This window comes from Seriola aureovittata, chromosome 3 (genome assembly GCF_021018895.1).
Source record: "Seriola aureovittata isolate HTS-2021-v1 ecotype China chromosome 3, ASM2101889v1, whole genome shotgun sequence".
In the NCBI taxonomy this organism is placed as follows: Eukaryota; Metazoa; Chordata; class Actinopteri; order Carangiformes; family Carangidae; genus Seriola; species Seriola aureovittata.
In genome coordinates, this window is record NC_079366.1 from 14,115,162 (window position 1) to 14,141,990 (window position 26,829).

At 42.2% G+C, this 26,829-nt stretch overlaps 1 protein-coding gene and 1 long non-coding RNA gene across 4 annotated transcripts in view; one reads left to right on the forward strand and one right to left on the reverse strand.

Annotated features, from left to right (window-relative positions):
- Nucleotides 1–26,619, forward strand: part of ntn1a (netrin 1a) — a 63,066-nt gene extending 36,447 nt beyond the window's left edge. For 2 of the 3 annotated variants that reach the window (XM_056371382.1, XM_056371380.1), the window contains exons 4-7: nt 8,118–8,267; nt 11,222–11,275; nt 20,212–20,286; nt 25,050–26,619. In XM_056371382.1, the coding sequence (XP_056227357.1) occupies nt 8,118–8,267; nt 11,222–11,275; nt 20,212–20,286; nt 25,050–25,378 (608 nt within the window). In that variant the 3' untranslated portion in view covers nt 25,379–26,619. The remainder of the gene's footprint in view (nt 1–8,117; nt 8,268–11,221; nt 11,276–20,211; nt 20,287–25,049) is intronic. The other variant, XM_056371383.1, reaches the window with a different exon arrangement.
- On the reverse strand, nt 10–9,894 carry LOC130166070 (uncharacterized). The gene is made up of 3 exons (XR_008827096.1): nt 9,820–9,894; nt 8,085–8,154; nt 10–508 (listed from the first exon to the last, which is right to left on the reverse strand). It is a non-coding gene; the product is annotated as an uncharacterized LOC130166070 (long non-coding RNA).
- Nucleotides 26,620–26,829: the final 210 nt, after the last annotated feature.

Here is a 26,829-nt window from a genome sequence, read left to right on the forward strand (position 1 = left end):
GAAATTAGTCTTTATACAGAAAAGTTTTAAAATACATGTTGTGCAAAAAGCCAAATTTAGGATTTTATTTTGTTTTGCTATTTAAATTAAAAAAAAAAAAAAAATCTTATCAAAATATTTATTAAAGAATATAGAAAAACATACACACAATACTACTGCATACTCAATACAAGCCACTACTGAAATGATTTAGGTCTGAAATGAAACAGTTTTAGATGAATTACAGTAAGTGGGGGGAAGCCAACAGTCTTCACATTCCTGAGCCTGTCTCACCTTCATCTCCCCCTGTCAGCGGAGATGAGTTGGGGGTCTGTCGGGATTGTGGAGGTCGTGGTGGTATGGGAGGCTTGGGCTGGGTGTTCCCTCATCGACACTGAGTTATTTGGCTTCATTCGGGTGGGTTAAGGAATGACAGGACAAGCAAAACAAACAGAGCCGAGGTGCGAAGTGATCCCCTGGTGCAGGTCAAAGATGAACGAGAAACCCCGGAAGATCGGTGGAGGGGCTTCTGCAGAGACAAGGAGGAAGGCGAGGCTAAAGTCAGGTTCAGAGGGGCGGCAAGAGAGTGAAAAATGGCAGGGAGAGAGGGAGGGAGGGATGAAGGGTAAGGAGAAGAGGAGGAAATGAGGAGGACCAGAGGGACACACCCCCACGCAGGTGTGCTCACCACTCAGTGCTGGGATGAATTGCCTGCCATCAGCCCTCACCGTAGCTAATAAGGGTCAAAGAAAGAGGTAGGGAGGAAGCGGGGGGGGGGGGGTAGAAAAGAGAGAGGGTATGTTTTCTCACCTCTTCTATTGCTGCAGGGAAAGATAACAGGAGCTGAATCCCTGTGCAAACAAGCCCGGAGACACCTCAGAGTCGCTCCGTAAAGATACAGCTCGCACACACACACACAGAAATACACGCATACCTGACTGAGGGTTTCAGAGCGCCCACTTCCAAAGGCAACGCATGAGGAAATATTAGCTGCCTGCTGACAGTTTAAGCCTGAGTTTTCTTATATCATTCACCAGGGAGTAAATAAATAAACTGACCAAATCTGCCAGTTTGATGGAAGGCATGTCTGAAGAGTAAAACATCATAAAAAAAAAAAAATTAAAAAAACCTGATGTCGGTTGAGACGAGAAAATAATCTATCAATTCCCAATTTGCACCTTTTCCCTTTTCGGAAAGTACATTTTTCCATGATGACATACTTAGTGCTGCTGTAATAAAAACATTTGTCAAACATGTCGCATTTAGTCTCATTAAATTCCTGACATCCAGCAACCATTTCAAGCACGTTTCATTCTCTGCATGCACGCAAATTCATAACAAAGCTCTCTGACAAATGCATCCATTTATTCACCCCTGCAGCCGCTCATGAGTGATATTCCTAAACTGACATTAACACCCTCTGTGGCTTTGGGCCCATTCTCCTGTCGAGCAGGAATGCAAACAGACATTCATCACATGGGGACGTTGTGTATCATTAACCCTTATCCTCTGCTGTGTCTACCGGGCGAGCTAATTGTGGAGATTTAACCTCTTTTTTTTTTTTTTTTGTTATTTTTACATCCCTTCTCATGTGTCCAAGACTTGATTCTTTCAGCATCCCATAACTCACTTTCATGGGGGTTTGTTTCTCGCAACGGAAAAATTAGATGCCTCAAGGTCGTGCTGTGCATTTCTCCACAGAATTAAGAGACATTTGTTTCTTTGCGCCTGTAGACAAGAGAGACACTTTACAATATACAGTAGACAAACTGGAGCATAAAAGCATAACTGCTAATTAGTAAGATGTGCATCAAAATACAGCTTTTATTCCATTCAGGTAAATAATGGAATCATGTTTGAATTTATCATTTAATTATCATTATATCACAATTTTCTCAATTTTACACATTTTAGATGATAGAGACCTTCACATTTTCAATCAGCATACAAATGATGAATCCATGATTGCAGACTGGTTTTTTTCATGACTTTTTTCTTCTTCTTTTTTCCTGCTTGCACTGGCAAGTCTCTCAGTGTGCTAACCACTGAAATGAGAGAGCTTGGAGGCAAGCAGGCAGAAGAGAACAAATGCATTAACGGTTCCCATGTTCTGAAGCAGATGAACTGAATTAAAGCAAAAAAAAAAAAAAAAAAACCAACAAAAAAAACAGCCTTAGTTCATGTAACGATAAAATGATTTTTACCATACCCCAGAAAAACAGCCTGTCTGCAATGAGAAAAATTCAGTTTCCACTGATGTGGAAATCTGCTCTCATACGATGATGATGACTAATTTGATGTTAGGAAACTTTGGATAAATGAGTCATGAAGTAAAAGTCAAAACAGTGAGTCAAAAAGCTGTGAAAAATGCACCTGTATGGACCTCTGGCATCTGGAGTAAACTGATTATGTATAGTACATGTGCCTCTGGATATGTGGGGCTGGCTCAATATTTTATGTGTGCAAGAACTTTTTGATAACTAGTGCTACTGACTTGGAGCCTGACAGGAACTTGGCCTCCTTCATCTTCATCTGTCCTCTATGCATGAACTCTGTCTCTGTGCAGGCTGGTTTTCTCTTCTCTTCTGACTCCGCCTGGTGCTCTCGGTCTCGCTGCTAATGTGATGTGTACATGCAACATTCAGTCATTTTTAAAATATTCAGACTCATGTTTCTATTTCAGTTTTATAAAGAGTGTAAGAAATAACAGAATCCAACTGTCTCTTGTTTGCAAGCAAAAATATTCCAGCTTCGTAAATGTGAATTTGCTGCTTTCCTGTTTTATATTCATGTTAATTTAAACCCTTTGTGTTTTGGACTGTTGGTTGGACTCAACGAGCCGTTTGAGGATGTTCCCCCTGTGCTCTAAAAAATTTGCAAATTTGCAATGGTCATTTTTTTTCTATTTTCTGACATTTTATAGACCAAATGATAAAATGATCAATCGAATAAAAAATCTCAAGACAATAATCCATAATGAGAATAGTGATTAGGTACAGCTTTAATCATTATTCTGATCATCATCAGTTTCATTCTCATTACTCAACGTAAGCACTAACAAGCACAATTTTAGTAAAATTGATTTAATAAAAAAAAAAAGAAAAAGATGTCAGTGTGTTACATTTGCTCCATAAATCCTGTGGAATTCCATAACAATCCAATGATATGACCTACAATAATATTATTGTTATATGATAATTACAGTCCCGTAGGCTCATAGCAGGAGTGCAGTCATGTCACATACTCATTATATCAGAGTCTCCAAACCTGTAAATACTAAATCATCTCACCCACACTAGAGACTCGCTCTGGACTCCTTCACATTCTCTGCTGCCCCTCAACCAACCAAAGTATAAACACATTTCATCATCATTTATAAAATTGTCAGCTTACCCAAACGGTTTGGTTCAATTTAATCCATGAAATTTGCCAGAGTTTATGCACCTCCCACCTCTCCCAGCCCTCCCAGTAATTATATGCAAACACTGTCCAAGCTCTACTGAGGTATTCAGTTACATCAAAACAGACTTACAATAAAGGCTTGTGGTAATTACCCCACGCTGACAAATGATACGAAGCATGAACTGCTTCTTTTTGCCAATTAAAACATTTTTGTAAACTATATTTGGAAAGTTACAGATGAATACTTTAAGGATGTGAGTCATTGTATTACGTGCTCTCTCTTTCTCTCTCTCTCTCTCTCTCTCTCTCTCTCTCTCTCTCTCTCTCTCGCTCTGTTAATGAACTTAAAGTTACCACACACAGCTTTTTCCCCTACATCAAACACCTGTATGTCTTAAGTTATGTTGTCAGAGTCTTGCCCTGCCAAATTCTCTCAGGTTTACCACATCATAACTCAAGATAATTCACTGAAACTCAAACAGCAGAACTAATTTCTGTCTGCTCCTCAAGCAGCGTGAGTGCTGCACCGAAGTGACAGCGTTTAAAGAGGTTTGATTATTTATTGAATTCAAAGAGAAGAGCCCTTCTCTTTTTTTCTGCCGTGTGGCTTTTGGAAGAGAATGAGCGCCGTAGGAGCGCGGGGCAGGTCGAGGAGCACAAGAGTTCGCTTTTATATGCGTAATACAATCCTCCCAGAAAGCAGCTCATTTCCATAGGAGGCCATTACGAGTAAAAGAGCGCAGAGGCTTATCCACCGCAGAAAGTGAGCCCAGCCCGGTGGCTACATTTACACGGCGAAATTTATAACTTCACCCCTCATTGAGTAAGAGTGTAAACACAGAATACGTTTCGAGCAGCTCTTGTTTGTGTATTTAACTGGAATCTGAATAAAACAAAGTGAGTGTATTTGACATAGAACTGCATGAGTTACACTTGAAGAGGTGGTAGTGAGATTAAAAAGACCAAGAGATGCAGCACCCTAGGTGGTCTTTTAAAAACACTTGTGACATACAACTGAGATAACAAATGTCACTCTGCAGTGATAACTACATAGAGTTTAATCAGCTGTGTGTTAGCCGTGTTTGTCACGCTGGTACTCATTTTAAAAAGCCTGTCTCTAAAAGTTAAACAGAGCCCATCTCGATGCGGAGCCTAGAGTATATTGAACGACAACAATAACTGCACGAGAGGTCTTTGCCAAATAACGAATGCTGCTCTTGATCAGGCCTCCTCAGAGGACAAGCTAAACTTAATAAGATCAAGCTTGAACAGGTTGGCATCGGTTCTGTGACTGATGGATTGAATTCATGCCTTCACATTCGAATCTGAACTTAAACCATCATTAAATTACATCGGTCAGTGGGATGATGAGGAACATATTTTGCATACAGAGGAAAATTAGGCTTTGATTGAGGGATGGTCTGTTTCAATCAGAATAACATGTTAAAAAACCTCCTCCGCTCTCCCCAGCATATGTCTTCCATTGACACAATAGTTTTTTTTTCTATTCACCACATATAAAATGCTTGGGATTTGAAAAATATTGTTTTTCATGACTTCACTTTTAGCTTTGGATTCCCTGAGGGTGCACTGATATCAGTGTGTTTTCAATTAGAACAACACACATGTGCATCAAACACCATTCACAAAATAAGCTCACGTCCAACATTTTAGTCGCACTCGGTGGCCAAAAGCAATCACTGTTTGGGCCGTCGCAGCCTCTTATTCTGATCAATAAAACTCCAAACATCGCCATTTATAAAGCTGCTTATTCAGGATGCAACAACCCAATAACACTGTCTCTTTCTGCTCTCCGAAGATACTTGTGGAGGAGCAGAAACCTAATTATAATAGAACACAGACTCGAGTAGCTTGGCTTCACTCCAGAGCCAACTTCTTATTGGCACAGAGCGCACAAACCGAACGGGGGGAGCAGACTTCAAACAGCAGCTTCATGGTAAACAATTGGCAGAGTTCAAAATTCTCACATTGTGCAATCTCAGTCGTAAGCGCGACTGCCTGCCTTTGAAAACGCCTTCTACTCTCCCCATTAACCAAGAACATCTTTCATTCTTTCTCCGGCATGACAGTTATACAGGACTAATACTTGAGATTCAGATCTATGTTGTTGGGAAAAGACCCCACACTCCCTTATATGCACACACCTACACGTGTTATCATAAACTTCTGCCAGTTTTCCTTGCTGGACATGTTGAAACAGAAAGGGCCTCTTGCTCTCTTGTCCCCATATCTCCCTGAGTCATCTGGAGTAGCCATGAAGCAGAGCACACAGCCACTTAACCGTTAAGTGGACATACACTTATCACCAGAACTCTCGCTCACACACCCAGTAAACCAGTCCTTTCGCCAGCGAAAGGAGGAGAGGGAGGCTTCCCACCTGTAGACCATGTGCTGTGCACCTTGATTTACTGGCACGCTTGAGGCTCTGAGCCGTGGTTACAGGCAGATGCTCTTAAAAATATAACCTGAACTTTCTGAAGCTTCAACCAGAAATGCACTTTACTCACCTGTGCCTTAGATTCCTGTGACATACTCCTAAATTTACAGGCCTGAGGACGTGCTGGAGTGGCCTCCACGCTGTTTATTGGGCTTCCTGAGACTCTGTGTGTGTGTGTGTGTGTGTGTGTGTGCCGTTCCTCAGTTAGACACAACTAAAGCAACGAAAGCAGTGACAGATTGGTCTGATAAAGGCGCTAATAGGTACACACACTTTTAAGGAGGCTCTCTGAGTCTGATAAGAAGGGACAAGTAGCAGCACAAGTACCCACTCACTCACTCACACACACACACACACACACACACACACACACACACACACCGACGAGAGATAAGAGCAGCAACAGAAGCTGAATCACAGGAAACAGGCAATAGAGATAAAAGCCAGAGAGCGTGTGATAGGGAGGCGGGAGGAGGTGGCCTGCCAAAATGCGTAGCCTCCTACAAAATTATGTCCTTCAGCCTGGAGGATAGCATTGTCTTCTAGTACTTCACTTGTCAAAATACCTCACAAAGCAACAACTATGTTTTTCCTAAAAGTCTGAGGTCAATCGTAAAGAGAACAGATACCGTATTACATTACCACTTTACAGCAGTCTTTTCCCCGAGGCCCGCTGTAATATGGATCTCCCAGAGAGCTCGTGTCTCATACAGCCTGAGTGAATAACAACCGTATCAACACTCTAGGTCAAAGTAAAGATAAAGAACACGTTGCATTAGAACTGACACTGACAGTGTTTTTTTTTTTGTTGGTTTTTTTTTGTTTTTTAGATAAATGAAATTCACCCAAACAATAACATAACATCTGTTCCAACAGTCACATTATATTATTTAATCCATTCAATTAACATACAGTAGAAACCTGCGGTTTTGATTGTGTGTATAAAGCTTCACTATTAGTCGAAAATTGCTTTGGCGTTTATACATATTAAACACTGCAATAGGCTGAAATGAACAGACTGCTTTGAAGCTTTCATTTTGTACTGTGGGCTGAACAGTCTGTGTGGTTAAAAACAAAACAGGCCAGACCACTAAATACCCCCACAAACCTCAAAGTACATAATTCAGCTTCGCCTTTGAAGGCTTTCAGAGTGACAAGTGACACAACGCAGAAAAAAAAAAAATCTTCAGGGAGGGGCAGCGAATGATCAGAGCCGACCCAACCCTGGGGCTGAGAGTCAGCATCACCGGTTTTCCATAGGAAATAAACAGAAAATATAACACTTGTGGGAATGAGGAATATAGTGGTGAGAGTTTGGTGACAAACAGCATTTTTGGCTTTGTAGGTTTTTCAAGTAAAGAAGTGGATATGGTGATAGATTATCACGGCTGCTCTGGTCCGGGTTAGACTGTCAGGATTTACTGTACGGACTTGTGTGGACTCCTCTTGCCGGAGTCACTACTATTTATGAACAGAAACAGACGAAAAGAAACAACTCTCAGACAACTATTATTCAACACTGAATTCAAACCTGACAAGGGTTTGGCTGTGAAATAAGTCGAGGGCTCGGATTGGGGGCAAGCAATTGTAAAATGATTACATTCCTGAAGCATATGTGTTCGATAGACCCCCCAAGTTTTGGGAGGAAGTGTGACAGACGTTTTGGGCTCACGTTCAAAGCTTAATCAGAAACAGGCAATTAGGATTATCCTCCATTATTTTATCATTTTGTAAACATGCACAACCCTCTTTACCTCACATACTCAGCTGCAGCCCCACAGTGCGCTCAAATACTGGCACACACACACACACACACACACACACTCACACACACACACCAAGGCCAAACAGCACACACAAACACACACAGATAATTTTGATTCAAGATTATGCTGATACTGTATTTTAGCTGCTTGTAATTATGGTAAATGTGATGGCTACATGCTAATTAGCCAATTAGCGAACAGCGTCAAAATGTCAAGAAATGCCTGTGGACTTCTGAGGATGTGTTGCTCTCTCGGTCATGACGCCACACTCGCTGCGATGTTGAACTTGAGAAGGTTTTGTCTGTCTGTGCACGCCTCCACCTGCCTCTCACCACCCTGTTATTGTTGCCACCACTGCTGTCGTTGCTGCTGTGTACCCACCTGCACTTTCTATAGACAGTATATGTTTGTATCTCCCCACATGTGTGTGTGTGTGTGTGTGCGTGCGTGTGTGTGTGTGTGTGTGTGTGACCACTCACTTTGCCTCTCTTTCTTCCTCTGTTTCCTCACAGCATGTGATTGCCATCCCGTGGGTGCTGCTGGCAAAACCTGTAACCAAACCACAGGACAATGTCCCTGTAAAGACGGCGTGACTGGTATCACGTGCAACCGCTGTGCTAAAGGCTACCAGCAGAGCCGCTCGCCCATTGCCCCCTGCATAAGTACGTGGAACCAGTCTTTACCGCATCTGCCTCACTCTGGGACCATATGATCTATTGCACACATTTGAAAGGAAGGGGGCACACCTGACACTGCAATGTGTGATGATACACACACACACACACACATACACACATATGTGCATATTCAAATCATGCACAGTCAAACCAACACATAAACACAGCAAAACCCACACTATGACAGCAGACGCTCCTACGCTGCTTTAAATCCTCTCATCCTTTTCTTCAGACAAGTGCTTAGTGTCCGACTCTCGGTTTTCTGACCAGTTTATCTGCTGTCTTAAATAAACACACCATTAAACCGAACCTCAGGTTTACGGCAGCAAAGCCCTCCCGGCCTGTTGGTCTCCATAAATCTAAGTTAAAAACCCAGAGCTGTTAACACAAGCATCTCCAAGCCCCAAAGTGTCTTAGATAAAGACTGCACAAAGATTTTGGTGATTTATAAAATCAGAGTTGACCTCAGTATCCATTGACCATTTATAAACCAGAATGTGTCCTGGGTATTAAAGCTGAAAAAGTACAGTATTGCCTTAGGGCTTAACGCCCCATAGCTAATAACAATTCATGGACATCGATTGGCTCTTTTGTTTCAAACAATGTGCTTTAATTGGGGCTCTTGCCATCATAAGAAGATGCAAGGAATGAAATTCTTATGAGGATTAATCTCTACATGGATATGTATGGCTGATAATAAAGGAATAAATGAAATCATCTTATCAGACATCTTTGTTTCCTGGGAACGTTAAGTCAGAGCTGAGGTGTCAAACACACAGTGATCCCTGTAAAATAAAGTCCCTCTCTGATGATCGCTGTGTAGTCTAGTGTAATCTGTAACAGCCCTCTGTGAGATTCAGCAACAGCTATTGCCAAGTTTCCTTTCAATAGAGCGTCATATTATATTTTTGACTTTGTGTATACCTTCCAGCGCTGTCAGCCATAAATCTACACGAGTCAATTACGAGAACCAGGCTCATTATTTAAACTGGCACGCGTGGCGACCGAATACTGATGGAGGATTGCTGATCAACAACGGGACCTCTGGGCTTCAGGCGCCATTGTTTTGGCAGTGATTGTTTTTCTTGTCATTATATAGACCAATTCGTCATGGGAGAAGGCCTCATTATGTCTACAAGTCAACAACGGGCGTGCACATCATTCCACAGATTCTGATTTATGGTGCACAATTGACGTAAATGTTGTGTACGTTCAGAAAGTAGGAACAAGGTTCCCTCGATCCCCGCTGAGAAAATCTGATTTGACTTGATCAAAAGACTTGATTCTTTCTTTCTTCCCTCATACACAAACTCTTCACCTTTGCACAGCTGTAACCACCGCTGTTGTGCACCTCTTCCCTTAGTTTGTCGTTTCTTTGCATGTGTCTTTGATACATCTCTGTGGTTTTGCCTTTTGTCCTCGTATCCCCCCACCACCACCCCCACGCTCGCTGCTCTCCAAAGACTTTTTTTGATGAGCCCCTTCTGTCCCTCCTGTCCACAATAACATAAAAAAAGGCATTATGTGTGTTTTATACCTTCTGTTGCCATCCTGCCCCTTTGGAGATAAGAGGGCCGTTCTTCGTGCATGGTTTCTCTGAGTGTCAGCTTCCTACCCACTCATGAATACAGCAGAGTATGAAGGAAGGCTGAGAGAATCAAGTCTTTGGAAATCCAAACTGCCACCGCTGCAGCAGGCTGCAAGGGAGGAGGATGAAACAGAGAAATACCAACTGGATGAAGAAAGATACACTGAAAGTGATTAACAATATTTATTATAAATAAACCCCATTAAAACTCTAGGACAGGATACAACTGAGATCCTGGTGTTGAAAGAGTCAACAGGTAGATGATTTCAAATTACTAAAAAAATTGCCTCTATCAGACAGATGACAGTAAAGAGATGAAACAAAATTAGGGTGCAGAGAGATGTGGAATGAAATGAAGCAAAGGTCCCCACCTGGAAGTTGTGGTTCATGGCCGGTGTCTCAATCCGTATGCCACCTCTATCGAACATCCAACGGCCAATTGGTTTGTAGAATGCAGGACGAAAGTTCCATAAGGGAATTAAAGCAGGAAATGAAACTGTCATGAACGTGAATGTAATGAAACAGTTTTCAGTTGCTGTAACTTGAAATGTTGCTGTTTCACTGTTTCAGTAACGTATCCCTGTCCAAAGTGAACTAAATAACTACCTCAGTTTTGCTCGGCCCAGCAGCAGCAGCAGCGACACACTGAAAGCTTTCGGCTCATTTCACAGAATTGATTTCTCCATCCCTTTGGACTTTGCAGGCCTGTTATCGGTCAGATATAGTTATGGAGGAAATTTGTGGATGAGGAACTTTGACAGTGTCTGAGATAGAGGCTTGAAATTTAAGAATGAGGATTGGAGAAAGAAAAAGATAATAATTTAACAGTAGGATGAATAAAAGCTAGGGGGAAAACATCTTCCTTAATGAACTGCACAAAAACTTAAAATGTATATTTTTGCACCTTGACCCCCAGATTATACAAATGTCTTTTTCGAGGCTTTCGTGGCATCTTATACCTTTTACTTGAGACTGTAAAGAGTTGACACAAAATCACATGTTCAGTGTTTTCAAACCGGACAGGAAACCCTGCACTGCCATTATGACTGAATTTGAGGTATGAGGTATTTAGTGAATTTGCAGCCAACCGTTAAGCATAACAATTGTGCATTCACGCTAAAAGCTTGTCTGTTGAAAAAAGAAACTCACCGAGCATTGAGAGACTCATGGCCCTAAAACTGACATATTTCAATTCCTTTCAACTGTTTTACCTGAATCCTTCCTTATCAAATATGCACATTCACATACTGTACCACCATGCATGCGCACAAAGACAAAAACATGTGTACTGTCAGATGCAAGTAATAATGAAACTGATCTTTCTTTGTGTGTATGTTTTCTCTGCGAGTAGAGATTCCAGTTGCACCTCCCACAACCCCGTCCAGCAGCACAGAGGAGCCATCAGGTGAGTACAGTTGAGAGTTATATAAAGTTATATTCAACAGCCGCTACACATCCACACAAATACATTAGGCCTCTAGGGAAGGATGATGTGAATATTATGGAAGTACATAAATTAATATGGCATTTTCCAACAGTTCCAGGCCACAAGTGTAAAAAAAAAAAACAGACTGCAGGATAAATTGGATCCCTCTTGCCTTCCCCCTCCTTATTAGGGGTTCATGAATATTAAATCCATTAGCAGCAACCCTGGGATGTGCCCCCTTTAATCTCTCACACTTTCACGATTAATCAGTCTAACTGCGGCACAGTGGGATGTTGGTCTAGCGTGCAGCACTGGGGGCTGGCACTTTGTTTTATTTGATGATTTTTCATCTCTCCAAACTCCCTCGTTTCCCAGTCTCTAATGCAGAGAAGTGAGAGAAGGACTGACTGAGGGGACTGGATCTTGTAATGTAGCGTAGGATTCAGTTTATTTATTTATTTATTTTTTTCCCCATCCGTTCAACAGATGATTCCTGTTTGAAATTTTTGCTGTAACGTTGTGGATTTTATCGTCTTATCTGTGAGGACAGGATATGACATCAGGATTAGTCGCGGTACATCAGATGATATGACCTGAAATCTATATAACAATAAACTGTCAGAATAGGTTCAATAATGGTAATTGTTCTTTAATGCGTCAGTGCATGAGCCTGACATGTCTAAAATTCAATATGTGATTTAAAAATGTGAAACAAAAACACGTATCTTGCTTTGACAGTACTAAACGGACATACCTGCGCGGACCCTGTTGCAATAAGCGCCGTGTTTTGTCCTCATGGTGGAAAAACTTGAGTCATCTGTTTGCTCTGGTCTCCCCCGTGAAGTTGCAGGAGGCCCAAGGTATACGCGTATGTGTATGCGAGTGTGTGTAAGAGGCTCCTGCAGCTGTTGTTGGTTGGGCCCTCCGAGGTCCCCAGCTTCGATTGACAGCACAGTCAGGATATCGCTGGTCCCCCCCCCACATGCCCCGCGACCCCAACCCTCCTCCACCTTTTTTTTCTTTTCTCTTTCAGTCTCTTTTCGCTCTCCTCCACCTCCTTCGTCTCCCTCTGTTTCACGCTTTGTCTTCACATAACACTGTGGGTGGTGCCGAGCTGGAATATCTGGAGTTTCTCTGGGCCCCCTTGTCAGGAATCTGTCCACTCTTGGAGAGTAGGAAATTTTTTCTTCACCTCATTGAGGAATTACTGGATAAGTGAGAGAGGACCTGTATTAGTTTATCAGCTTAAATAAATGCAAAGAGATGATTTATTTCCTATTTTAGCATTTGAGTGAGAAGCAGAAAAAATCCTTTATGGATATTTATGTTCTTTTATATGAAACCTGTCACCATACCTCTCCGTCCAGTTCGCTGTTGCTATGTGAAATCTTTGCCTGTGGCTACATCTTGTTGCAAAAATCTTCCTTTTATAATCCCATTTATTAAACCGTGTCATTGAACAAACGTAAACACAACCTGGAGGAGACTGTGTAATGACTTGGGCTTCGAAGCCACAGATAATCTAATCACAGTCGAGAGTCCTGGGAATCCCCTCTCATATGTATAATGGGCAGGGGTCTGTTCAGCCCAGAGAGGTTGAAACCAAGCAGATTGCAAAGTGGAGCACCTTGATGGACGTCCTGCGTTGGTCATGTCAGAATCGTGAGTAGCTGAGGGTCCCGCTGGACCACCCGGTGCTTGAGGCCCAGAGGATGCATACATTACCCTCTGAGCCTCCTCGGAAGGTCGCAGAGCAAACGCACCTCTGCTCGGCAACAGTGATGAAATCACCTGAAATGTGATGGCAAACAGATGTGGTGATTGTATTATAGTATTAAATAATATTTTCTACCTCAACCCATCAACAGTACCTGCAGGAATATATATTAATATTTAAATTTGTAGAATTATTGTATATTTTTTATATATCATTATTAGTAGTAGTAGCAGCATTAGGAGGAGGTGAACAGAATTTAAGAATTTTAGTTTTGAGGTACATCAGCGCTTTACATGGAAGGAAACTACACAAAGCAATACAGCAATAAATATATAGTAACAAATATATATATACATATATGTATTATATGTATATATATATTTTGATGATACACATTACCTTTTATGTGGACACATTTACAATACAAGAGGAAGAATTGAAAAGGGGAATTGAAAGGGGAAGAAGAAAGGCAGGGAAAATAGAAAAACAAAGAGGATGAAGAGGAAGAAACGGGAAGAGGACAATCTCAAAACCACAGGACAGAAAAAAAAAACCACAAGGAAAAATTATTTTTTTAAAAAGGGATGTAGATTGATGAGGAGAAGAAAACGGTCTGGTGGCTAAAAGGCAAGTGAAGGAAGAAGATGCTGAAGAAATGAGGAAGGATTTAATGATCAATTAAGAAATTAATTTAGAAATAAAGGTGAAAAGGGAAAATGTGTGTCTGCTCAAGAGTGTGTGCGTGAGTGTGATACTGGACAGTGTCAGGCTGACAGCTGTGAGGCAGGTGTCTCGTTGTGCCTCACTCACGGAGGGATGGCGAGGGGTGGGGGGTATTCTCTTTTTTTTTTTTTTTTGTCAGGGGGTGAAAGGAGGGTGTGAAGGAAAATGGAGTGGATATTAATTTGTCTCCTGCAGCAGGGCTCTCCCCCTTTCGACCACACGTAGGGCTGGAATGCATGGAGAATACCTCCGATGGTGTGGCCCAGACAAAACACACATTGTGCTGGTAGGTCACGGATGGTGTGTGTCGCCACTCCCATGGGTCGTGACAGAGACGTCTGCACAGCAACGAAATGTGGAGGAGATTAACCGCTGATGACCTGTGATGGCCGCCCGGGCCGGTCAGGATACACAGGATGTGAAAGTAACTAATGATGATGAGGAGGAGGAGAAGGAGAATTGGAGTGACGATGATGAGGCTCATAAGGGTAACAAGGTTCAGTCGTGTGTGTGTGTGTGTGTTGTCTGGGGCTGGAAGTGATCACAATCTGTGGCGGACCCCTCCTTAGATTTTTTGGACATGAGTCTTGCTTCACACACCCTGTTCCGTACTTGCCGACTCCACCGCACTTTACAGTCATGTCAGCATGGGATCTTGTTACGCTGCTTAATTGTGTGAGAGAGTGAGAGAAGAAGTAATGGTAAAGGACATGTTTCACAATGAGCAAGAAATAGAACAGCACAGTATCAAATTCTCATTATCAGTTTAAAACTTGTTGCATGGAATTTCTGTGCATCGATGACACTAAAAACCCTCATGGGACTATTTCCTCTGTCCGTGTCTAAGCTTTGGGTGATAACCAACAGGAGTCCCCGCTGATTCATCTGAAAGTCATCAGTTAAAGTTACGCAGGACGACTCATCTCACTGGTTGCCGGTTGCACACCACCACCCGAGGGTAAAATCTCGAATCAGGTCAAGAACTCTAACAACCTCTTCACTGGCTGTTGTCTGCCAAAAACAAACCCATCTTTTACTCTGACAATACAATGAGAGAATAGGTGGGGGTAAATGGGGGGGGGGGGGCGGGGGGGGGGGGCTCCCTCTCTTTCTTTCCTCTTTTCTCTCTCTCGTCTTTTGTTGGACGGGATCCAAACTCACGGCTCTTGGTGTGAGCGGCCCAGCACAGTGCAGAGGAGAACAGAGCAGGGCAGCACACTGGGCTCCATAATCTAATTACATGCTTTATTTGCTGCAATTTGTTTCTCAATCAGTGTGGTTGAAGGAGAAAGCCCTCCTCCCGAGCCGTCATTTACACCTCCTTGTCTCACTGCCCTGCCTCTGTGGCCACGTTCACACTATCTTGTATCTAGATGCATCCAAAGTGTGTCTAGATGTAGCTGATATGCGTGTGCTGTTTACACCTGGCTTTGACTCGAGAGACCACTTCAGCTCAGATTTCACTTGCCGGGGTACATTTGATTTTATCTGTTTGGAAACTGTGAAAAGCCGCTGAACAGAAGAAAAAACAAAAAAAAACAAAATCTTTATATTCAGCCATATTGCTAAAGAAGTGGTGGCGGTGATGGTTAGTTTGAAACTTGGACCGTCAGCTGCTTTTCGTAGCTGTCAGATCAACAGATGAGGGGTGTATTTTGTTCACACTGTATTTGCGACCGCTTACCTCCTTCAGCAGCTCTGAATGTGGCCTGAATCTTTTGACTCCAGCGTGTCTTCAATACAGTTCAACCTACTATCTGCAGGGGTTGCAACGCTATTGGATAATAATGGTGGCTCACAACTTACATCCAATGCCAACATTCATTGATGATGCAAGAAGTGGGCCCTTTATTTAGCAAGTTGGAAAGCACGTCATACTTTCCTTTTTCCCTTTTTTAGTGGCAGTAACCATGATCTTTCCCCCCATGTCAACCAAGGGTTTTATTTGCCTAATCGTATCCACACCCTCATCATAGTTTAAATACCATAACAACTGTTCCTTAACCTTAGCCATACTCTTCTCTCCACATGGGGAGAGTAGACTCATCCAATGTTGACATTCTTGTCTGGCGATGGCACCGGGGTTGCTTAAAACATAATTTCTGCTACTGACATCTGATCAGATTGCCCAGGTTTATTCAAGCACCAAGTATTAACTGCAGCTACATCTGGCCTACAAGAGGACCAGAGGCTGTAAGCAGGGATTCAGACGGAAAATACCTCTGCGTTAAAGCATCGGAAGGGCCTGTGTTGTAGGGGGCGTGTTGCTTCAGGTACTATAAAATATGATCCAGAAAGTCTATTCGGCAATCGGTGTCTTTAAAGTCTTATCATACACCAAATACACTGCACGGTGGTTTATAATATTCAGACGCAACATTTTACTACTCAGTGAAGTGATCACAGCAGCAACTCTTATCTTTTGTCGCAACGGTTACAAAGTAAACAGTAGAAAAATGGCAAAGTCCACAAGGAATTTGCCCTTGCTCGTCACTGCAGTGCTTTGCCCTATGGCATCACGTTACAGCAAAATTGGAGCCAGGTCAAATTTTTTGCTGGATGACCCTGCGAGTCTTCTGTGTTGGCAACCTCACCGTGCCACCAGATTGCACCGCACTTTGTTTGAATATCGCCAACTCGAATAAGTGAGAGGGCTACGTTTTGTCATGCAAGCTTAAAGTCGGTCTGAACGTGTCATAAGGAAGCAGGAACCCTGAAATCCGTTCATGTAAACATTATTACCTTGTATCAAGAACTGAACCTGAACATTACACATGCACCATTTTGTCATAGATTAATGTTCGCCTCCAGAAATGTATCTTCTTTCCTCTTTTGCTTAAATGGTATGATCGGCTTGTTGGATAATCGTCTTCTACATTCTGCAGAGATGTCGATTTTGATTTAAAATATGTCCCTTTTTTTTTTTTCTTTTCAGGCACATTTACATTGACTTTAACCAGCCATGGTTGCTCTTCATTTTACCATGGCCGAGTGTTGATCATACATATTTGATCTTACACCCCAACTGATGTTGAGGGTCAATAAGCAAACCTGCAGTGGGTATACACAAGCTACTGTACAGCACTATCTACCACTCATTTTTATATTTGGGGCAGGTTTTACTCTGCACCACTGTACTACCTATCTTACACTGGCAACTGAGCTTAACCCAGGCCTAGTTTTGCTTCCATCTATGGGCATAGCAGAGTTGTACAGTACTGTATCCTGTTGTGGAGCAGCTTGAGTAAGAAGCATCCCGAATGAAAACGATTAGAGCTTAAAGGGTTGTACAGCACTTTGATAGAAGGGGCAAAGGTCCACCTCTCAGTTACGCACTTCTCAGTGCTCTGAAAGGCAGGAAACAAAGCGCTGTAGTAACTACATGTACTCAGAACACCCAAAGCACATCTTAGCACAGTGCCACAGGACTGCTCCCACTTCCCCTGCTTGTAACGCACACACAAAGAGAACATTTGTCCTCACGGTAGGGGACTGCCTTGCCCTAAATGGGGGTCTCGGGGTGCTCTCAGCGGGGCCCGGAGCTGTGTCTCAGGGGTACACTAATGGGGAACGAAAGGCTATCAAGGGGAAGTATCATGATGGCATCAAGGGGGGTTATGAGAAAACAAAGCTTTCCTTTCCACGCCCCCCCCCCCCCCCCGATCATTTACATGGTAATCAGGTGCAGCTCATAGAGACTCCTCATTTACTTTGCCTATTTTTGTTACTCTCTCTATTTACCACCACCAGCTTCAGCTTTGTGGCCTGCTAACCAGCTTGTCGGGCTACCGGCTTTGGTTTTCCTTTTAGAGCTGATTTTGGGGTTTTACTAAAATCCTGGCCCTCCTCCTCCTCTTCTTCTTCTTCTTCTTCTTCTTCCCACCCCCCTGATAAACTCCACTTCTGTCTTCTTTTTTTTTGTCAACCTCTCCACCCTTTTGCTCTCTACCAGTATCCATTCTCCCGCCTCCTTCTCTCTCTTTTTTTTGGGTGCATTTTTTCCTGTTGTGGTGTTCCCCAGGCAACCTCATTCAAGCAGAGTATAAAGGGGAGTAAAGGCATGGAGCAAAGATCTGGTCACAACAATGCAGTTTGTTCATATTCAGGCTGCCTGAAAGCTCTGGTCCTTCTTCCACCGCCCCATCACTCTTATCCACTACTACTTGCTGTCCATCCATGTCTTCCTACCTCCTTCCTACCCTCTTATCCTTTACTATACTCATTACAACTAGTGTAAACTAAATCAGTACACTGGATCCAATTTATGCCAGCTGGGAGAGGGCTGAAAGAGCAGAGAAACTGAGAAAAGAACTTTTTTTTTTTTGATGATGATGATGATGATGGTATGGCCTCACATCACATTATTCTGGCCCTCACTGTAAGTGGCTGGCAGTGTGACAGCACAGCATGGAGTAATCACTGAAGTTATGCACTCTCTGGATTGCAGGGGCCAGCAAAGTGGAGGGTGGGATCTATTGTTGCCTCCTCCACCTCACAGTAATCTGTCATAAAAGAGTGATGGAGACACATGTCACTGTTGTCAACATGTTCTTTACTCAGAGACCTTGCATATCTATGACGCCTTGCATTATGTATTTGTGTATCGAGCGGTTGGTGGCCTTGTTTCTGTCCCTATACAGTGTGAGTCATCTCTTCGTTTTTTTTTTTTTTTTTTGAATCAGGGTGGATACTCAAATGTTCCCTATCCTCAATCGCACATGGAATATACTAATTTTAATCGAGGATCTACAAGACGGTTTCTTAAACAGTGTCCAACAAATATAGAAAGTGATCCAGTTGTTATCCAGAAGATAAATCAAGCTGAAATCAGCTGCCTCAAAGAGTGTGTAGCCGCGATTTGGGTGACCCCTCTGCCTGCGTGAGGTATTTATTTGTTCACCGTGTCCAGAGTGGACGTGACACCCCCACCCCTCCCCGAAAAGGGTCCTCTGCCTAACGCTTCATGGATGGCTAATTTTCCCTTCCTGACCTCCTTTTGTGTGGCATTGACCTGCTTCACACCCCCCACCTTCTACTCCTTCAAATAGCTGCCAGCCCCCTGTGCTCTTCCCCCCTTGTCCACACTGCAATAAATGCAAAAGCTTGACATGGTTCTCCGTGGGGCCTTGAAGTGATCCCGGGGTTATTTTTTTCGGGAGGTCGGGGGCTGAGGTGACAAGCGAGGTGAGATTTTTGGAGGGAGGTGGGGGTTGATGTGGGTGGAGGGTGGTCTGCACAGGCCTGACTCCTTCCCACAGTCTGACAGGGAGTGAGTGGGTAGATGGCAGTGGTCATTTGGATTTCTCCCAAACAGCTGCTGGTACCATCAGCTCTATTCAGAGGTCCTCACCATCACGCACAGAGGTTGTAGACGTGGTCGGAGGGTAAAGCGCCTCCACCACAACCCATCATAGTCTCATTAGAGAACACAATCAAACCAGACAGATGTGTGTCAACCAATCAGCCAAAAGAATTATTGAAGGAAGTGCGGTCATCAATTCTAGTTCTCTAAACTTGTTATCAACAGGATCCAGTAGGCAGATGGAATTCATTTTGTGTCTTACTAAATCTGCCTTTAGATGAACAAAAACAAAAACCCTGTCCCAAAAAGGTATGGGATGACAGAAATAGAAACAAGGTGGCTCTTAAAGCAGCTGACTCAAGTTTCGAATTTTGGAAAGTTGTTAAAGCTCTGCCACACATGGAAATGTAGGCATAGGAAAATATTCCATATGCTTCAAGCTGGTGGAAATTATAAAGTTCACTATGGATTTGTTTCCTAACGGTTGCATCAACTAAACTCCCAGCTCATCTATAGTATAGATAATTTTTTAGATATAATTTAGTTAATACTTTTTTTTTTAGAAAGTATTAAAAAAGCAGGGAATAATTGTAAAATGTACACTGTAAACAGGAGATATTTACCCTGTTTTGTTTTTGTTTTGTTTTTGACGATATGAGGTAAATGACTCATTGTAAATGACCTGAATTAATGACCTGATTACTTTAACTATTTACAAAAAGACTAATTTTTTTTTTTTTTCTATCCAATTCATTCAATTTTTGATAAACGGTGAAATATTTTTAGTTTGTCTAACTATTATTCAATTATGAAATATTTATTTGACCAATAATGACCATAATTATTTGACCAAATTCTGAACCAATTTTCAACATTTTTATGAAAATAAATCAAACCAAAACAATTTAGTCATGCATGTTATGGCTTTGTAACTTATATAAGGTAGTAGGCCCCACATTAATTCCCCACTGCTCTGAAAATTGCTTTATCTGAAAATGTTTTTAGGCACTTGTCATCGACTTATTAACAAATGCTAAAATGTTAAATTCACAAAACCTTTTTCTCCCGTGACTAAAACGACAGACTGTAAACACATTACTCCATCATTCCTTCATTGCTTGTTTTCTCCCTCTAGCTCACTAACTGTGTTTTTCCCTCTTCTCATTCCTGCAGACTGTGACTCTTACTGCAAGGCATCTAAAGGCAAACTGAAAATCAACATGAAGAAGTACTGCAAGAAAGATTACGGTGAGTCAACAGACAACACACAAGCCCATTTAATGACTTGGATTAATGCTCATTTCAACAGGAAAACACATGCTCTGATGGAAGAAACATACAGTTTCCTTTTTTGGGAGCACTAGAATGACTTTGCAACATTTTTCTCTCTCTGGTGTTTACTGCTTTTGCACCATGTCCTCCCCACGGTGCTGGGGAGCTGCTATAGTTTACAGGGGAGGCATTTTACTGATGGCTTACTCCAGCTTTCTGAGCGCAGAGACAAAGGATCAAACAGAAGACAGCACATCTTAAAGGAGGAAGAAAGAAGCAGACAAACAGGAGAGAAAGGACAGGATAAAGAATTAGGCTGAGGTGTGTGTGCGTGTGCTTGTGCGTGTGCGTGTGTGTGTGTGTGGGAAGAGTTGTCTCTGAGCCGGCATTTAAAGACCCGAGCGGATAAAGCAACGGACAGTGGGTGCTCTCTAAGAGATCCTCATTAAGGCAGCCCACTTCCCCCACCGCCGATGTTTTTTCTCGCTGCATTCCTGTGAGCGTCCGTCCGCCACGCCATTCAAGGTGTGGATAAGACGTATGACCTCTCCCCTCTCTTCCCCTCCCTCTGTCCCCTCCCCTGATTGAAGTCAGGCTGCTGAACTGGTCAACCAAGCAGCGGCATCCTGCAGCATACCTCAGCAGCTTGACGGACAGGCCCGGGCTTTGTTCTGCGGGGATTTGGAGGAGTTAGGGGGTCAGCTTATAGACACCTCCTCTTCCACCAATGCCAACTTTGGTGCTGATGTCGTGAGAAGAGCCTTGTCTCTGAAATATGTGCCAGCTCATGCTTGAATGTGTCAGCCACATTGCTGGGTCCTTTTTTTTTTTTTTTTTTTTTTTTTTTATTCTATTTTCTTTTTATAGTTTGGCAAAAAAGGAGAGAAGGTTCAAACTTTCTAATCTCCCCACATATAGATAACAAACAGACATTTTATCAGCGGAACATTTATGTCAACAGCTATGTAACACTCCAATGATAACAGCTGGCAGCATTCATTCAAGGGTGGAGAGGTGTAGAGGTAAAAAGAGACATCAGGATTTCCTGCTGGAGAAAACATCACTCAACATGTTACTGAGTACCCTCATGAGCCTTCCTACTGATTTGGCTTTTGCGTGTGTGTGTGCATGTGTGTGTGTGTGTGTGTGAGAGAAGTGTAGGGAATCTGCTGGTACTGATGTTTGAGATAATACTAAGCAAAAGACAAATGGAAGTTCCCCTTTTGCACCAGTGTTTTTGTGCGTCAGTGCAGGATATTTTTATGTAAGGGTCAGAGTTCGAGGCAGAGTATTAGGGAGAGAAACTTGAGACAGTAGAAACTTTGGATTTTAGTAGAATTTAACTCTATAAGACTGTAGGGAAGGTTTCTTTTCTTTATATTGTTAACAGCTCATTAGGTCTACATATAGGCAGTAATTATATACAGACCGATTTAACAGAACAACAAATAATTAGCACTGCTCTCAAAAGTAATTTTAAAACATATGTATACCATCTAGTTACTATGCTTTTTTTTTTCAAATCAGGTTATTGTAAAAACATTTAATTCAATCCATCCGTCCACCATTGGTTGTAAGTGCTACATCATCCACTGTGTAATCCACTTTCTCCTCGCCCTGCCTTCACCAGGGGGGCTTTGTGCTGGTTATGTACATGAGAACCACTAAGCTTCTTGTCATATCCGTCCATAGTTTTCAACAGCATATTCAAGATTTCATAACAGACCAGAATGAAGACGCATGTACAGTGTTTACCACACGTGAGCTTAGCGAAGCTGATCGAAAAGTCAAAAGTAATATAAATCTGCAGAATAACTCCAGAGAGCCGGAGCTTTGCACTGTTTTGAAAAGATCAGCAGGGGAGCTGGGCTCCATGCTGCCTTGGGAAACGACACTACAAGCTTCTGTGGTCGATATACGAGACGCACATTAAGAATCACAGGAGGGAGAGGGATGCAGAGAGGGGGTGGAAATGTCTGATCTCAGAAAAAAAAAATGCCAGGGATAACTATTCCAGGCATTTCAGTGCACACAGTACACAGTACACAGTCATTGTTGTCCAAACACAAAGAGAGAACAGCACCTGGTGGAAGCTGGTAGGTGCAGGGTGCTGCAGAGGTCACTACCATGTCAGAGCATATCAGCCAACTGCCACATAGGCCCTCATGGCACTGGGCTTCAGGGGCACTGTAGGAACTGTAAAAGAAAAGCAAGGCTAACTTAATCTATGTAGCACATTTCTTACACGAGGAAAAGCCCAATGTTGTGAATTTGCGGAATATTCCTGGAGTCTATACTACATGCCTGGCAACCCACAAAACTCCAGGAACTTACTGCACCCAGCCAAGAAATAGTCCGGCATATTACCCACTCTAAAACCACAATTTATCCTTCTTACACTTCGGTTTTTGTACAGATTAAACAAACGAGGCAGATTTTGTCACTTTGGACGGAGCCAGACAAGCAGTTTCCCTTTGTGTCGAGTCTCTATGCTAAGCTAAGATAAGATTTGCGGCACTAAAGCAGAGCAGCGTTTTACCCCAAATATCAAATACCAAAGGAGCCGTGGAAACTAAAATTATGCTCAGGTATGTTTTCAGTTTTCCAAGTCGGGGAGGAGGGGGGCCAATACTATGCTACGTATTAGCCGAGAAAAAAAAATGTTTCAGAAGCAGTTTTAGGTCCTCACCGTTCATTAAGTGTGACTCACAGGGAAGTGATCCAAGATGTATGGTTGAAAACCTGCCCTGAATACAGGATACACTCTTAATTCTGCCATGATGTTCAGCTCCATTAGCTCTACACTGAAGGTGAAACCAGTGACCCTGGAACAAGGTGGTTCATTTCAAAAGCTGTCCCACAAGCACAGGAGAACTTTAATGGAGCTTAATAGAGATCTGGTCAATATAATACATATTGATAGTTGGGGTAGGAGCCATGAGAGGAAGACTTCTCTCTCCTCCTTTTCTCCACTCTTTCTTTCTCTTCCTCTCTCTCTCTCTCTCTGAGGACCGTACCAGTTCATTCATCATGTGATATCACTGAGTGTCTTTCCAGCTAACGTCTCTAATAGCCCTACCCTGCCTTCTAATCACATTACAAATCACACTGCTCTGTCAGTAGTAATGGACATGTGCAGCTGTATATCATAGCCGGACCATAGACCAGTCTTTTCCACTGAGGTTATAAACAGTATTTATTCCACATGAGGGTCCATTTATGAACTTAAGGTATCATTTTGTACATATAAGACTTGGGTTCCCATTTACTTACATTGCTTTTAGTTTTTTTTTTTTCCTGTGATCTCACCACTTCTCTAAGATCTCTGTTCATTACTTGATTACAGTGACTGTTGATTTGTCAGTGTTATCAGCAGCTGATATCAACTTAATGATGATGATCGAGTCAGTAACAATGTCATCTCATGTTTAGTTTCATAATGTAAGAACTGTTAATGCCCCTTAAATATCAGAAGAATAATGAGACACATCTATACTCTGAAGTACAGTCATACCATAAGTTACAATTAGGGCTGAACAATTATACGAAATATTATCGAAATAGCAATATGGCCAACTGCAAAGGAGCTGCAAAAGTAAAAGTGTAACAACATACCATAAATGAAACATTGTGTTATGACAGAGATGCCCCGTTCTAAAAACCATATATTTTTCTGATGAAAATGAAATGCAAAAATTACCATTCCAACTGAAATCATGACTGATATTGTAATTGCAAATAATTGCAATATGATACTTTTTTTTTTTTGCATATCATTCAGCCCTAGTTACAATTGATTTGTTAGAAGGACTGATTGTTACAGTCCCTGAAATTACAGCACAGCAATTGGAGATGTTCTTGGAGGTGACCACTAGCTATTGCTACCAGTAGGACACATCTTCAGTTGTGTACCTTGACGTCATTGGGTGTTTTGGCCTTTTGTCACAAGACACCCTCAGTTGAGGCACGCCCACCATAAACACCAGTAAATACAGATAAAACTTTGGGTTTCTAAAAATTGTTTAAAGAAATCAAAGCTATTCTGATTCAGAGTTTCTGACATATTGATGCCAAATCAGAAGGTGTCAGAGGTCTGGATGCAATGACCCCCTCCCCATGCAACAGTATGGGCACTTACAGCACTCACTGTGAGCCTCTCTCCATCTCTCCACACAGTGCTTTATGTGATTGTAGCTGCAAACTCTTTGCTTGTGGTGTGCTGATGTTTGAATAATAGCCACAGCTGGAAAAAGGAAAAAGGGCCTGTGTGCTTTGAAGGGAAAAGAAAAAAGAAAAAAGAAAGCTCCTTTCCTTCCATCATGACAGAGATCTTTGAATGTGGTGGTTACTCCTCCATGAGAAGCTGATGCAGCAAATTGAAGCAAAAAGAAGGTTGTCATTAAAAGAATAAAAATAGCTGCATATCTTCATGCAGGAGAGCGGTGGTTAGTTGACCCACTGTATCTTATTTAATCACCTCAATAAATATCCAATGACAGAGAAATTTCAGTGGAGTAGAAATTGTTATAGGGGAAAACTTTCTCTCAGAGGGCCAGGAGTGTATGTGTCTGTATTACCATGGTAAGGCACGGAAAGAATGAGAAGCACTGGGCCACATGATGTTGTGGCCAAACGCTCTGTGTTTAGAGCCGACATGCAGCAGATTGCATGTTAGGGAGAGAAATCTCACATTAAGTGATTTTGTGTTATCTCTTTTGCTCCTCGACCTCTCTCTGCAGCTGTCCAGGTGCACATCCTGAAGGCGGACAAAGCCGGCGAGTGGTGGAAGTTCACCGTCAACATCATCTCCGTCTACAAGCAGGGCGAGAGCCGCATCCGCCGCGGGGACCAGTTCCTGTGGGTCCGCGTCAAAGACGTGGCCTGCAAGTGTCCCAAGATCAAGCCCGGCAAGAAGTACCTGCTGCTGGGGAATGACGAGGACTCCCCCGGCCAGAGCGGAGTGGTGGCAGACAAAGGCAGCCTGGTTATCCAGTGGAGGGACACGTGGGCACGCAGGCTCAGGAAGTTCCAGCAGCGGGAGAAGAAAGGCAAGTGCAAGAAGCCATAGGCGGGAAACGTTGAAGAAGATGCCGGAGAGGAAGAGGAATTCAAGAGAAATCTGAGCGGGTGATTTAAAAGAAAAAAAAAAAAGAAAAGAAAAGAATGAGAGAGGGATGGACAGAGGACCACGGACAGAGAAAAGACTGTTTATGTCGCTGCTTTTTTGTGTAGAAGCATGAAGAGAATTATTTAGGTTGATTTGTCTTTTCTAGTGAACTTTTGTTGAAGGAGCTCACCTTGCAGATTTGGTTTTATGGTTTATTTTACTTTGAGATTTTGTCTCTCTTGTGGATTTGCCGAATTTGCACCTATTACCAGTATATAAAGTTATTTGTGTTTGTTTTCGTTATCTCAGTATGAAATCATTATATTTTAATGTTTTAATTTTATGGACATTTTCTGCTGGTGCAAAGATGACACAGAAAAACCCACTTATAATAACCACTGCAATTTTGCCTCTGCATGGTTTTCTTATTGTATTCTTAGCTAAGAAGCGAGCTTGTTTCATCAAAAGTCTTCACTGAGCTAATCGAGGCAGAAATATTTCTCAGAACTGTGCCATAAAGACAATTGTTTCTAAACCACAGACAGACACTACATTTAGCTCAATCTGATTCCATTGTTGTACAAGTTCAGGTACATGTGCAAGTCAAGAAACAAGAAATCTCTTGCCCTACATATTTAACTGTTTACAAATTTAGAAAATGCAGGTGACAGAAGAAAACCAAGGACAAAACACAGTATTGACTTAAGCATATTTGAGCTGACTAATCTTGAGCATATTTTTACTCCCGTATCTGCCCCCTTCAGACGTACCTGCTTAATTTTGGTGGTTCAGTATCTGTGCAAACTTGCATGTGAAGGCTTCTAATTTGCGACTATGTTTAGTTCCCTAACTGGTGCTGCTGATGTTAAAATTACACTTTTTTTGTGAGGACAGAATACATTTAAAACTCACTGATTTCACCCTTAGTACTGACAGTAACTTCTTTTTTGTTTTGTTTTTTTTTTATTTCACAACTCCAGTAGGTTTTTTTTGTGTTTAACAACTGACTTGCAACAGGACAAGAGGCCAGACACATTGCCTTTCATAAAAATACTATCAAATCATCACAAAATAATGAGTTGTTCATGGCTAGAACTAATAAAAATAAATAATCTAATGAATTTAATTAAGTGGCTACAAAATAATACTTTTTTTTTTTCCTTTTAATTAATTTAATCTTATCAACATTTTAACGACGATATCATACTCGTTCTACAACAAAATGATTAGAGCTGTGAAAGCAGCAGCAGGTAGATCATATGGCAAAGTGGAAGCACCATTAGAATCGCAGGTGAAAGTGCAGCTGCAGGTGCTGCACGTTCTCAGTGCTGACAATACTGACAAAGAAGTGCATATAGTATGTCACAGCAAGTGCAACAACGCAGACGTTTGTATGATTTGTCTCTTTAGAA